At 44.6% G+C, this 15,604-nt stretch overlaps 1 protein-coding gene across 2 annotated transcripts in view; it reads right to left on the reverse strand.

The window, feature by feature from the left end:
* Positions 1 to 15,604, reverse strand: part of LOC137335666 (deleted in malignant brain tumors 1 protein-like) — a 42,057-nt gene that overhangs the window by 24,320 nt on the left and 2,133 nt on the right. For both annotated transcript variants that reach the window (XM_068000955.1, XM_068000954.1), the window contains exons 2-3: positions 6,609 to 6,641; positions 5,631 to 5,945 (exon numbers count right to left, since the gene is read on the reverse strand). In XM_068000955.1, coding sequence (XP_067857056.1) covers positions 5,631 to 5,945; positions 6,609 to 6,641 — 348 coding nt within the window. The remainder of the gene's footprint in view (positions 1 to 5,630; positions 5,946 to 6,608; positions 6,642 to 15,604) is intronic.

Consider the following 15,604-nt stretch of genomic DNA (forward strand, 5'->3'; position numbering starts at 1 on the left):
ACCGGGACCCAGACCGCTCCCATTGATGACCGGGACCCAGAACGCTCCCTTTGATGACCGGGACCCGGACCGCTCGCTTTGATGACCGGGACCCAGACCGCTCCCCTTGATGACCGTAACCCAGAACGCTCCCTTTGATGACTTTACAGTCAGAAATCGGGGAAATTATAATGGGGAACAAAGAAATGGTAGAACAATTAAACACATACTTTGGTTCTGTCTTCACAAAGGAAGACACAAATAACCTGCCAGAAATGTGAGGGAACCAAGGGTCTAGTGAGAGGGAGGAACGGAAGGAAACCAGTATTAGTAAAGAAAATAGTACTAGGGAAATTAATGGGGCTAAAAGGCTGAGAAATCCCGAGGGCCTGATCATCTACATCCCAGAGGACTAAAGGAAGTGGCGCTGGAAATAATGGACGTATTGGTGATCATCTTTCAAAATTCTATAGACTCTGGAATAGTTTCTACAGATTGGAGAGTGGCAAATGTAACCCCACCATTTAAAAAAGGAGGGAGAGCAAAATAGAGAATTACAGACCAGTTATTCGAACATCAATAGTGGGGAAAATGGTAGAGTCCATTATAAAAGATGTGATAACAGGACACTTGGAGGATATTAACGGGATTGGGCAAAGTCAGCATGGGTTTATGAAAGAGAAATAATGCTTAACAAATCTACTGGAGTTTTTTGAAGATTTAACTGGTAGAATAGATAGGGGAGAACCAGTGGATGTGGTGTATTTGGATTTTCAGAAGGCTTTTGATAAGGTCCCACACAAGAGGTTAGTGTGCAAAATTAAAGCACATGGGATTGGGGGGAATATACTTGCATGGATTGCGAATTGGTTGACAGACAGAAAACAGAGTGGAGGAATAAACGGAACTTTTTCCGGGTGGCAGGCAGTGACTAGTGGGGTACTGCAGGGATCAGTGCTTGGGCACCAGCTAGTCACAATATATATCAATAATTTGGATGAGGGAACTCAATGTAACATTTCCAAGTTTGCAGACGACACAAAGCTGGAGTGGAATGTGAGCGATGAGGAGAATGCAAAGAGGCTCCAATGTAATTTAGACGAGTTGGGTGAGTGGGCAAGAACATGGCAGATGTAGTATAACGTGGATAAATGTGAGTTTAACAACTTTGGTTGTAAAATCAGAAAGGCAGATTATTATCTGAATGGTGATAGATTGGGAAAAGGGGAGGTGCAACGAGACTTGGGTGTCCTTGGACACCAGTCGCTGAAAGCGAGCATTCAGGTGCAGCAAGCAGTTAGGAAGGCGAATGGCATGTTGGCCTTCATTGCAATAGGTTTTGAGTACAGGAGCAGGGATGTCTTACTGCAGTTATACAGGTCCTTGGTGAGACAACATCTGGAGTATTGTGCGCAGTTTTGGTCTCCTTATCTGAGGAAGGATGTCCTTGCCATGGAGGGAGTGCAATGAAGGTTTACCAGGCTGATTCCTGGGATGGCAGGACTGACGTATGAGGAGAGATTGGATTGACTCGGCCTTTATTCACGAGAGTTTAGAAGAAGGAGAGGTGATGTCATCGAAACAGATAATATTCTAACAGGACTAGACAGACGAGATGAAGGGAGGATGTGCCCGATGGCTGGGGATCAGGGGTCACAGTCTCAGCATACGGAGTATGTCATTTAGAACCGAGATGAGGAGAAATTTCTTCACTCAGAGGGTGGTGAACCTGTGGAATTCTCCACCACAGAAGGCAGTGGAGGCCAATCATTAGATGTATTCAAGAAGGAGATAGGTATATTTCTTAACGCTAAAGGGATCAAGGGATGTGGGGAAAAAGCGGGAACAGGGTACTGTGTTAAACGATCAGCCATGATCATTTTGAATGGCGGAGCAGGCCCGAAGGGCGGAATGGCCTACTCTTGCGCCTATTTTCTGCGTTTATATGTTTCTATGACCGGGACCCAGACCGCTCCCCTTGATGACCGGGACCCAAACCGCTCCACTTGATGGCCGGGACCCAGACCGCTCCCTCTGATGACCGGGACACAGACCGGTCCCTTTGATGACCGGGACCCAGACCGCTCCCTTTGATTACCGAGACCCAGATCCCTCCCCTTGATGACCGAGACCTAGATCGCTCCCCTTGTTGGCCGGAACCCAGACCGCTCCCTTTGATGACCGGGACCCAGACCGCTCCCTTTGATGACCGGGACCCAGACCGCTCCCTTTGATAACCGGGACCCAGACCGCTCCATTTGATGACTGGGACCCAGGCCGCTCCCTTTGGTGACCGGTACCCAGACCGCTCCCTTTGATGACAGGGACCCAGACCGCTCCGTTTGATGACCGGGACCCAGACCGCTCCCTTTGATGACCGGGACCCAGACCGCTCCCTTTGATTACCGAGACCCAGATCCCTCCCCTTGATGACCGAGTCCTAGATCGCTCCCCTTGATGGCCGGAACCCAGACCGCTCCCTTTGATGACCGGGACCCAGACCGCTCCCTTTGATAACCGGGACCCAGACCTCTCCCTTTGATGACCGGGACCCAGACCGCTCCCTTTGATGACCGGGACCCAGACCGCTCCCTTTGATAACCGGGACCCAGACCGCTCCCTTTGATGACTGGGACCCAGACCGCTCCTTTTGATGACCGGTACCCAGACCGCTCCCTTTGATGACAGGGACCCAGACCGCTCCGTTTGATGACCGCTACAATCAATGTTCAGGGCCTTCCCTTAATCGCAGTTCCTATCCGTGAACATTCCCTCTTTTTTTTGGATGTTTTTATCAATCTCTGCATGTGGGCCTCTATAGAATGACAGCATTTATTGCCCACCCATAGCTGCCCTTTAGGAAGTGGTAGTGAGCCACTTCTTGAACCGCGGCAGTCCATGTGGTGAAGGTATCTCTCAGTTTTGTTCGGTCGGGGGTTCCAGGGTTTTGACTGAGGGACGATGAAGGAACAGCGATATATTTCCAAGTCACGATAGTGTGTGACTCGGAGGGGAATTTGGAGGTGACAGTGTTTCCATGCACCTGCCGCCCTTGGCGTTCTAGGTGGAGCAGGTCATGGGTTTGAGAGGAGCTGTCGAAGAAGCTTTGGTGAGTTGCTGCAGTGCATCCTTTAGTTACTACACACTGCAATCCCGTTGCACCACTGGTGGAGCTAGTGAATGTTTAAGGTACTGGATTGGCTGCTGATCAAGCAGACTGTTTTGTCCTTGATGGTGTCGAGCTTCATGGGGGTTGTGTGAGCTGCACGTATCCAGGCAAGTGGAGAGGATTGCTTCATACTCCGAACTTCTTGGTGGTGGAGAGGCTTTGGGGGGGCTGTTAGGTGGGGAAGTCCAGTGTTTTGACTCAGCGACATGAAGGAACTTTGAGGTGGTGGTGTTCCCATTCACCTGCTGCTTTTGTCCTTCCAGGTGATGGAGGTCTCGAGTTTGGGAGGTGCTGCCGGAGAAACCTCAGCCAGTTGCTGAAGTGCATCATGTAGATGGTACAGACTGCAGTCTCGGTGCGCCAGTGGTGGAGGAACTGGATGTTAAAGGTGGTGGATGGGCTGCCGATCAAGTGGACTGCTTTGTCCTGCATAACGTAAAGCTTCTTGATTGTTGTTGCAGCTGCACCCATCCAGACAAGTGTAAAGTATTCCATTACACTCCTGACTTTTGCCTTGTAAGTGGTGGAGAAACTTTGGGGAGTCAGGAGGTGAACACTTGCCACAGAATATCAGCTTCTGACCTACTCTCGTAGCCACAGCATTTTTGTGGCTTTCAGTTAAGTTTGTGGTCATTGGTGACGCCCAGGATGGTGATGGTCAGGGATTCGGCGATGATAATGCCATTGGATGTAAGGGGGACATGGTTAGTCTCTTTCTTGTTGGAGATGGTCATTGCCTGGCACTTGTTTGACATGAACGTTACTTATAATTTATCAGCCCAAGCCTGAATGTTGCCCATGTCTTCATGCATGGGGACAGGGACTGTTTCATTATCTGAGGGGTTGCGAATGGATCTGAACGCTGTGCAATCATCAGGGAACAGCCCCATTTCTGACCTTATGATGGAGGGAAGGTCATTGATGAAGCAACTGAAGATGGTTGGGCCTAGGAAACTGCCCTGAGGAACTGCCGCAGCAGTGTTCTGGGCTGAGCTGATTGGCCTCCAACAACCACAACCATCTTTCTTTGTACAAGATATGAATCCAGCAACTGGACAGTTTTCCCTTTAATCCTTATTGACTTGAGTTTTACCAGGGCTCTTTGGTCCATCACTCGGTCAAATGCTGCCTCCATGGCCAGGACAGTCACTAACCTCACCTCTGGAATTCAGCTCTTTGTCCCTTGTTTGTAATGAGGTCTGGATCCGAGTGGTACTGGCGGAACCCAAACTGAGCTGCAGTGAGCACGTTGTTGGTGAGTAAGTGCCGCTTGATAGCTTCTTAAGTCACTTTGCTGATGATTGAGAATAAGCTGATGGGACGGGAATTGGCCAGGTTGGATTTGTCCTGTTTCTCGTGGACAGGACATACCTGGGGAATTTTCCACTTCGTCGGGTTGATGCCAGTGTTGTAGCTGTACTGGTACAACTTGGCTGGAGGCAAAACTAGCCCTGGTGCACAGGTCTTCAGCGCTACAGCCGGGATGTTGTCAGGACCTGTAACCTTTTCTGTGTCCCGTGCACTCAGCCATTTCTTGATATCACGTGGATTGAATCTGCAGAATGGATCTAAAGACAGAAAGCATTGACCCGGCGGTAGCCCTTGGCACGGTCTAAAGACACCCAAAGCCCTTCTCATCGCCTCAATTACCTTTAAACTACAGCCACTGTTGTTAATTGGCAAAGGGGACAGCCACTTTGTGCAAAGCAAGATCCCACAATTAGCAAATTGTAAAATTGGCGCTTAATATGTTTTGATGGTGATCAGGCGAGAACTATGGGCCAGGATTCCAGGAGAACTTTTTGCTCTACTTCCAATAGTTGCGTTAATCTAGTGGAATAGTTTAATGCTCTTTTTAACTCGTGAGAGACTCTGTCCTTTTTGCCTTCTCGATATTCGTTCAAAGCTTAAAATGATTGAAGGCGTGCAGGCAGATGTGGGATCTCACTGTGCAGTTTCCTCCAGTGCTGCTCACAGTAATCGCGGACCCAATGTCCAGGTTCCCCCCGAGACGGAGAAACCTCCCTCCCCAGTCTCAGCTTCAGAGTCTGTGTAAAATCTCAGATCTCACAACATACGATGAATGCAGGGGCACAGCCGTGCTCACGGCGCATGCCCGGTAGCGGTTGGTGGGTTCAGAATGGAGAGTTGGATTGAGTTTGGGACATTTCCAGCTGTTCGGATCATTCACCGCGGCTCTGGGTCAAATCTCAGTGGGAACTTGTTCTGTCTGCTGTGTAAATTTGCCGAGTATCAGGTATTTACTGCTCCCAGTGGGGGATGTTTAATAAATATAATAATAGGGATATTATAACACAAACAGTGATCCTAATATTAACAATACAACATTAATAATAATCTGAGAATACTGGAATTATCATCTCACTTTCCGGGTACGGACAGTCCCGGATTATTTTACTCTCGCTTTTCCCGGAAACAGTCAGACCCGGCGGGAGATGAGAGACAGAAGGAAGATTTTTACCTGAGCAGATGACACCGGCATCACTGGAGTGTGAGTAGGAATAGTGACGCCATGGATATGAATCACAGTCCCGCAGAGCGGCCTCGGTCCCGCCGCACTGAACACCCCACGTCACAATGGGTCCGGACCCTTCCCCAAAGTGAGCCCCGCCCGGTGCTGACAGCGCGGCCCCGCAGCCCAGCTCCCGACACACGACAGCGGCGTCCCGCAGGTCCCAGTAATGATCATACACAGTCCCCCACCATCCTTTGTAGTGAATCTCCACTCTCCCAGCGCACGGACTACCTCCGTTCACCAGCCTCAGCTTCACAGTCTCTGTAAAATATCAGAAATAACATCAAGCGGTTACAGTGTATTGAACCCCCAGTCTCCCAGTGCACGGACTGTCCCCATTCACCAGTCTCACAGTCTGTAAAATATCAGAAATAACATCAAGCGGTTACAGTGTATTAAACCCCCAGTCTCGCAGCGCTCGGACTGTCCCCATTCTCCAGTCCTCCAGTCTGTAAGCACGAAGCGGTTACAGAGTATTAAATCCCCGTCACCGGGAGATTCCCAGCCGCAGATCGGCTCCCACGGGGCGGATGGGCGATAGGCTGAGAACGTATTTCAGACTGAAGATGTCGGCAGAAGGGCGTGGCTTCAATGGTCAGCTGTCCTTCATGCTCAGAACTGATTGGCCAAGCGTAATGAGAGCCCAGCTCCAGTCAAGATACGAAGAATTTTTGCCTCCTGAGCCAATGGAGAAAGAGGCGGGGCTGGGTGTTCATGTGATCGCCATGGCCTTGGTTACATCGAGTTGCATTGAAACTACTGCACAGGTGTTCACGTTCCACACGAGCCTCCTCCCTCCCGACTTCATCTCACCCTATCAACATATCCTTCTAACCTTCGTCTCTCATCGGCTTATCTAGCTTCCCCTTACAATGCATCGATTCTATTTGCCTCAACAGAGAATCTGAAATAAAGGGCGATTACCTGACCGGTCAGCCTGACTGTTCCCAGGTCTGCCTGAAATGAGACATCGAGAATTAGAGTTCGCTTGGTCAAGAAATGAATGAAAATATCAGAAAGAAAAGTTAAAATACAACAAAGTTTGAGTAAAAATTCCCGTCACTTTGTGTAAGAAATGATACCGGGGTCTGTGATTTCATCTGTTCTTCATTCATTATAAAACCGGAAACACAGTCTCTGAAACATTACAACATTTGCAACGTGCCTACAATTTATGCAGAAAATTAGTACACACACGCGCATACACACACAAATACACAAAGAAACACAGACATACACACAGACACACACATATAACCACACACATATACACTCACACAGACAATACACGAAGATACACACAAAGACAGATTCATACACAAAGACACAGACACATACACACTTACATACATACATATATATAACCCCAGCACTGACAACTGGGAACAATATTTCTGACCCACCTTCAAACTGAACAAGACCCATTAACCCGACTCGTTTGTTTCGTGTCTGACACCCAATGTTCTAACCATTCTACTTCGTCTCCTCCTGTACCATACGCCTATTTTACATTCCTTCTTGAAATCCACATACACTGGATGTACTTCACTTTCATTGTCTATATAGCCTGTACAATTAGTGATATCTCCTGAAGCATCCATTAAACTTGCTAACAAAAATCTGCCTTGAGTAATTCACTTGTGGGCACTTTGATTATTTCAGGTATCTCTCATTGGTCACCGATTTCAACTCGAATTATCGTAAGCGGGAGAGGATAGGGTCAGAAATATTATGCGTTATTTAACACAGTACAATAATCGCTCTGGTCGATGCGTAACACGTGGAGAATAATTCCACTCATCGTTATATGTACCAAGATCTTACATTGTTCTCAGGATGTGCACAATGCTGGATCTGCCCCATTTATTACCCGTGTGTAGGTGTCCTGAGAAGGTGGTGGTTATGTGCCCGCTCCTTGTGCTGACGGTGCTCTGACCAATTATTAGCCGTTTGTAAATATTCTGAGAAGGCGGTGGTGATGGGTCCGCTCCTTTTGGTTACGGTGCTCTGAGAAGGTGGTGATGATGAACTCGCTCCTTGTGTTGACAAATGATGACAGAAATATAGGAACAGGAGTAGGCCATTTAGCCCCTCGATCCTGTTCCGCCATTCAATTAGATCATGGCTATCTGTGACCGAACTCCTTATACCCGCTTTAGCCTCGTACCCCTTACTACCTTTGGTCAACAAAAATCTATCAAACTCAGATTTGAAATTAACAATTGAGCGAGCATCAACTGCCGTTTGCGGAAGAGAGTTCCAAACTTTTACCTCCCTTTGCGTCTGGAAGTGTTTCCCACTTCACTCCTGAAAGTCTTGTCTCCAATTTTTAGTCTATGTACCCTCGTCCTAGAATCCCCAACTAGTGGAAATAGTTTCTCTCTATCGACCCTATCAGTTCACCTTAATAGCTTGAAAACTTCCATCAAATCACACCTTAATCTTATGAATTCTAGGGAATACAACCCTCGTTTGTGTAATTTCTCCTGGTAATTTAACCCTTAGAGTCCAGGTATCATTCCGGTAAATCCACACTGTGCTCCTTCCAATGCCAATATATGCTTCCGAAGGTGCAGTGCCCAAAACTGAACACAGTAATCAAGGTGTGGTCTAACCAGGGCTTTATACAGCGGTAGCATAAATTCTACCCCCATGTATTCTAACCCTCTAGATATAAGGGCCAGCATTCCATTAGCCTTTTTGACAGTACTCTGACCATTTATTACCCGTGTGTAGATGCCCTGAGAAGGCGCTGGTGATGGGTCCGCTCCTTGTGGTAACGGTGCTCTGAACATTCATGACACGTGTGTATATGCCCTGAGAAGATGGCGGAGATGGGCCCGCTCTTTGACCAGCTGCAGTGCTCACAGTGATTGCCCTCTTACAGTGAAGTTAAGTCGCGAATTTCATAATTTCGATCCAAAGTCCATGAAGGAACCGAGATATACCTTTAATTAAAGATTATTTTATTGTGTGATGAATTTCGGTGCCTTACTCATTAAATTCCTAACTTCCTCAAACAAAACACAATTTTAAAAGAAGAGTTGATCAGGTGGGATCTCGCCTCCTAACTCCATGCGGGCTGTTCCTCGATAATTTTCTGCTCTATGGGTTCTCTTGTAACCTGCCCTCTCCGATTTGTGACATCATTTTACCAATTAATGATGACCGGTTAATGGTCCTCTCGTTTACTGGTTAAGCTTTACTGCTCTTTAAAATGCAGCCAGTATATTGACCTGCTCCCAATCCCCGATGATATTCTGCCCTCCAGTATTCCCGGTCTCTTACTATTTTCTAGGTCATATATTATAGATATTGTGTTGACCTGCTCCCAATCCCCCTGATGGTAATGTACCCTCCAGAATTCCCGGTCTCTTTCTATTCTCTAGGTCATATATTATAGACATTGTGTTGACCTGATCCCATCTCCCTGATGATATTGTGTTGCACAGATTTCCTGGTCACTTTCTATTCTCGAGGTTATGTATTACAGTCTCAAGATAAGGGGTCATCCATTTAGGAGAGAGATGAGGAAAAAAATCTTCACTCGGAGGGTTGTGAATCTTTGGAATTCTCTACCCCAGAGGGCTGTGAATGCTCAGTCATTGAGTACATTCAAGACAGAGATCGATGGATACTACGGCATTAAGGGAATCAAGGGATATGGGTTAGGTGCGGGCAAGTGCAGTTTTTTTAATTCATTCATGGGATGTGGACGTCGCTGGCAAGGCCAGCATTTACTGCCCATCCCTAATTACCCTCGAGAAGGTGGTGGTAAGCCGTCTTCTTGAACCGCTGCAGTTCGTGTGGTGACGGTTCTCCCACAGTGCTGTTAGGAAGGGAGTTCCAGGATTTTGACCAAGCGACAATGAAGGAACGGCGATATATTTCCAAGTCCGGATGGTGTGTGACTTGGGGTGGGGGGAACGTGCAGGTGGTGTTATTCCCCTGTGCTTGCTCCCTTGTCCTTCTAGGTGGTAGAGGTCGCGGGTTTGAGAGGTGCTGTCGAAGAAGCCTTGGCGAGTTGCTGCAGTGCATCCTGTGGATGGTACACACTGCAGCAACTCGCCAGGGTTGAGGTAGTAGATCAGCCATGATCTTACTGAATGGTGGAGAAGGCTCGAGGGGCGGTATGAGCGTCTCCTACTACTATTTCTTATGTTCTTATGACAGTGTAACACCGATTCCTGTCCTCAGCTGTGCTTGCCGAGAATTCTTGAATGATAGCCAGCTTCTCAAACATAATCTCACAGGTGTCTTTCTTTACCCGGTTCTGTAGTGTAGACTGTGCGTGACTTGTTTCGACCCCAGTAGTGCCTCACAGTCCTTCCCAACTCTCCCCTGATAATAGTCAGTGCCCAGCAAATTCTCCTTTCCTTACCCATTGACAGACTAGTGGGAATAATCTTTCACTATTTCCACCCCTGCCTCAGCTGATCCGCTACTAAAACCTTTGTCCATGCCGTTGTTACCGCCAGACTGGACTATTCCAATGCTCTCCTGACCGGCTTCCCATCTTCCACCCTCCATAAAATTGAGCGCATCCAAACCTCTGCTGCCCGCACCTAACTCACACCAAGTCACCTTCTCCGATCACCCCTGTGCTCGTCGACCGACATGAGCTGCTGATCAAAGAATGCCTCAGTTTTAAAATTCTCATCCTTGTTTTCAAATCCCTCCATGGCTTCGCCCCTCCCTATCTCTTTAATCTCCTCCAGCCCGACAACCCTCAGAGATCGATGCGCTCCTCCAACTCTTGTCTCTTGCGCACCCCCGATTTTAATCGTTCCACCTTTGAAGGCCGTGCCTTCAGTTACCTAGATATTAAGCTCTGGAATTCCCTCCCTAAACCTGTCCATCTCTCTAAATCTTTCTCCTCCTTTAAAACGGTCCTTAAAACCCACCTCTTTGAACAAGCTTTTGGTCATCTGTCCTACGAGGTCCTTATCTGGCTCAGTGTGAAATTTTGTTTGATAATGCTCCTGTGAAGCACCTTGCGACGTTTTACTACATTAAAGATGCTCTATAAATGCAAGCTGTTGTTGTTAGTTATTCTCTTAAAAACGATCACCATCTGAATAATTCTTATGTTACAGTGATTGAAGAAGAATTCCCAGCACCACCTTCACAGGACAGCTAGGGATGGACTGCAAATGACCCCAGAACACCATCACCACAGGAACTGGAGGGTTCAAAAAGAACGGCCGTCACCACCTTCTCAGGGCAGATGGACAATAAATGACCTCAGAACACCATTACCAAATGGACAGGAGGGTTCAAGAAGAACGCCCGTCACCACCTTCTCAGGACAGATGGACAATAAATTCCACCCCGGGCAATTATGCCCCCACCCTAAATCAATAAAAACAATCTACAACAACAACTTGCATTTATATAGCACCTTTAACACAGTAAAACGTCCCAAGGCGCTTCACGGGAGTGTAATCAAACAAAATCTGACACCGAGCGACATAAGGAGATCTTCGGACAGGTGACCAAAAGCTTGGTCAACGAGGTAGGTTTTAAGGAGCGCCTTAAAGGAGAAGAGAGAGGTGGAGAGGTTTAGGGAGGGAATTCCAGAGGTTAAGGTCTAGGTAACTGACGGGACGGCTGCCAATGGTGGAGTGATTAAAATCAGGGGATGCACAAGAGGCAAGAATTGGAGGACAACCGAGACTCCCAAATCCGTCCATTGGTTGATGGGCCGAATGGCATCCTCCTGTGCGGTACCTACTGTGATCCTATGATCTAAGATACATCGGATAAATGTTCAGTCTTTTCCTTTTCTCAGACGGTATTATTTCCCATTCATCTACACAACTCTCTTAACCTGCTGATTCCTCCAATATCTCCTGTATCCTTCCTCACAGTTTCCAATCCGCTCTCATTTGCTATTTTAAACAAATGTTGAATCTAATTCTCTGTGAACCCATGTCCAAATCATTGATCGAGACAGAGAGTATATCCACTATCCCAACGCTCTCCTGATCGGCCTGACATTCTCCACTCTCTGTCAACTTCAGCTGATCCAAAACTCTGCTGCTGGTATCCTATCTCGCACCAAGTCCCGCTCACTAGTCACCCCTGCCCTCACTGACCTGCATTGGCTGCCGGTTCCCCAATGACTCAAATTTCAATGGTCGCACAAAACCCCACTAATGTCGTGCTTGGTGCGAAATTGTTGAGTTAATTGTAAACGTTTTATTTCAGTCAGTGTGCTCTTGTATCACAACAAACAGTGAAATACAATTATTAATATAATTAAAAAGAATCTGGAAGGACATGAAATAAAAGGGCAGAAGTTGGGGATATTCTGGTTCGGGAATTTAACTTCCTGAATGAGATACAAAGCCGCGCTCTTTTTCAGTTCATTGAAATCAACTACAGGGGTGATTTATTGATTACCAAATACAGTCAATACCGAGTGTTTATAAAAAGTATTCCTCCCACAACAGATTATTATGTATGTCAATAATCAAAACAATAATTAAATACTAATATATTTCTGGATCAATTTGACAGCTTTCACAATTAAAGGAGTTCCTGTTGGATTTACGAAGCAAATGAAGTTCAAACATTAATTGTAGCTGGTTCCAGTAATGGTACCCGACCGTTAACACGTCGCGATCCACCAGTTATTAGTGGTATTATTATTACTGAAACATTTATCTTTAATTGAAATGTAAGATTATCGCCGAGAGATATCCACTATTAGCGAAGTAACTGTTAAGGCGTTGGGTTGAGATGCCTCAGTCTGAGTAGAACAGTTTAAAAAACTCCAATAAAACACCGGACAGAGGGAGGTCACACCAAACAATCCAGACTCTGTGGTCAACAGCACAAACAGTAATTTCCAACACAATAACTTTATAGTCTTAACTAATCCCTGAATAAACGATACCACGCATAGAAAATAACCAAACATGCAGCGAATATTTACAAGACCGGGGAAAATTGCTCCGGTCGCTTTCTGTCGAAGATAAATATACAAATGAGTTTAGTATTTGTTGCACAAAAGAACCAGAGTATAGAACATGTGGAAGGAGATTGAGAAACAGGTCCCGATATCTCATTAAACACATGATACTGTGTAAAAAGTATGGGGCATGTGGAAGGAGCTTGAGAAACATTAATTATTACATCACACTGTCCATATAAACACATGAAAAAGAAATTTAATTTAAAAAGGTCATAATTTTGAATATTATCATTAACTGAAAAAAATACTCACACAGCAAAGCTCCCGGAGATTTAGGAATTTTCAGTAATTGAGACAGTTCACTTAATAATAATACTAATAATTATTAATTGAACAATAGAATCACTAACTGAACACAAATTCTGATACTGCAAATCCACCGGAGATTTAGGATCTTCAGTAACATCATTTTTGGAGACTGTACTTAATAATAATTATATTAACTATTAATACTAATTGAAACAATATTGGTTCCTTCTCTAGTTAACATTTAATTATAAAATATTTATAGTCCTTGTCCCACAGTCTAATGCTGAACAAACAAGTCAATATATTTTTAATCAATTCTCTGTATCACACCGGGGTCAGACAGCGCTTCAACTCAGAAATATCGGGGACAGAAATGTCTGTGTGGGATCAGTCGGCAGTCGGTGCAACTTTGACTGGTGTTCTACACTCAGTGAGTTAACTTGCACCCCTGACTCCGATATTCTCTATTCTAACAGTGACCGCGCTCTACTTCTAACAGGCTCAGTTTAAATAGTCCGATTCGAATTTCAACTCCAGTCTGCCCTGTCTCCAGAAGAACCGCAGGTGGAAGGCGATTGAGAAAGAATTCCCGATTTATCATTCAACACAACATAAATCTGTATAATAAGTATGGAGCATGTGGAAGGAGCGAGAGAAAAGATAATTAAATGACACTGTATACATAAATGTGTGAAATAGAAAGCTTAATTTTAAAGATCATCACCAACTGAACAACAATCCTCACACAGCAAATCCCACATTTAGGAAATTTCAGTAACATCATTTTTGGAGACTGCCTTTAATAATATTTATCCGAATAATTAATGCTAATTGAAACATTATTGCTCCACCTCTAGTTCATATTTAACTTTGCAATATTTACAAAACTTGTCCAACAATCTAATGCTGAACAAATTATCTAAAAATGTTTATTTCAATTCTCTGTATCGCACGGGGATCAGACAGCTTCTACTGAGAAATATCGGGGACAGAAATGTCTGTGTGGGATCAGTCGGCAGTCGGTGCAGCTTTGACTGGTGTTCTACACTCAGTGAGTTAACTTACACCCCAGACTCCGATACTCTCTATTCCAACAGTGACCGCGCTCTACTTCTAACAGGCTCAGTTTAAATAGTCCGATTAGAATTTGAACTCCAGTCTGCTCTGTCTGTACAAGAGCCGCAGGGGACTAATTAAAACAAATTGCCGCAGTATTTGTAATCAATTTCGGTTTAAAATCTAAGTTTGACACAAATGTCCTCCGGTAATTTAAACTCGGTGTTAATCAGATCTAAAATATTCTCAATATGTTCACTGACACCGACAGAAATGAAGAATAGTTGTCTGTTTGAAGCAGATGGAACATAAAATCAGACAAACAAAAATGTGCATTGAACAAAAATTGGACAAATTTAATTATTTTTAATTCACACATCACACGATCGCATTCAGAGACAAATTTGAATAAAATATGCACACGTTTTATAAATTGGCTTTCATGAGCATGAGATTTGTGAAAATGATTCAGGGAGTATACTACATTTCATATTCTTTCCATGTTTTATGCTTTGCAATGAACCCTCTTTAAATCATCTACAGAAACAGTATTTTAGTATTCAATCAGTTTTATAATATGAAATGAGATTTGCCCTAATACTTAAAGTAAAGGCACAATGTACCTGATAACAGTGCGAGAACGTTTCCCTGTCTGCACGACAGCATTTCTTACTGATAGAGATTAATAAATATAATAAAACAAACACTGGAAACAGCGAGAAACTGAACTAAGTCATCGACCGACAAAATTAACAAAATATCGAACATGTGGCAGGTGATTGAGAAACAAGTCCTGAAGTCTCATTGAACTCCACAGGACACTGTGCAAACAGAATAGGGCACGTGGAAGGAGATCAAGAAACATTAATTACAAGACACTGTCCATCCAAATTCACAAATGGAAAGAATGATTTGATATAAAAAAAAGTTTATAATTTTGAAGATAATCGCTAACGAAACAAAAATATTCACACAGCAAATGCCCCGGAGATTTAGAAACATTGTTATTATTTTCTGGAGAGTGTACTTTATAATAATTACACTTATAATTAATAGTAATTGAAACAATATTGTTGCATCTCTAGTTGATATTTAATTATACAATATTATAGACCTTGTCCAACACTCTAATGTTGAAGAAGCTGTTTTAAAAAAATCAGTTCAATTCTCTGTAACACACGGGGGTCAGACAGCGCTTCCATTGAGAAATATCGGGGACAGAAATGTCTGTGTGGGATCAGTCGGCAGTAGGTGCAGCTTTGTCTGGTGTTCTACACTCAGTGAGTTAACTTACACCCCAGACTCCGATACTCTCTATTCTAACAGTGACCGCGCTCTACTTCTAACAGGTTCAGTTTAAACAGTCCGATTAGAATTTCAACTCCAGTCTGTTCTGTCTGTACAAGAGCCGCAGGGGACAAAATAAAACAAACTGCCGCGGTATTTTTTATTCAATTTCGGTTTAAAATCTAAGTTTGACGCAAATGCCCTCCGGTAATTTAATCTAGGTGTTAATCAGATCTAAAATATTCTCAACATGTTCATTGAAGAACTGTTCTCTATTTGAAGTTGATGGAACATAAAATCAGACAAACAAAAGTGTGCATTGAACAATAATTCTACAATTTAAATTATA

The sequence above is a fragment of the Heptranchias perlo genome, chromosome 20 (genome assembly GCF_035084215.1).
Source record: "Heptranchias perlo isolate sHepPer1 chromosome 20, sHepPer1.hap1, whole genome shotgun sequence".
Taxonomy (NCBI): domain Eukaryota; kingdom Metazoa; phylum Chordata; class Chondrichthyes; order Hexanchiformes; family Hexanchidae; genus Heptranchias; species Heptranchias perlo.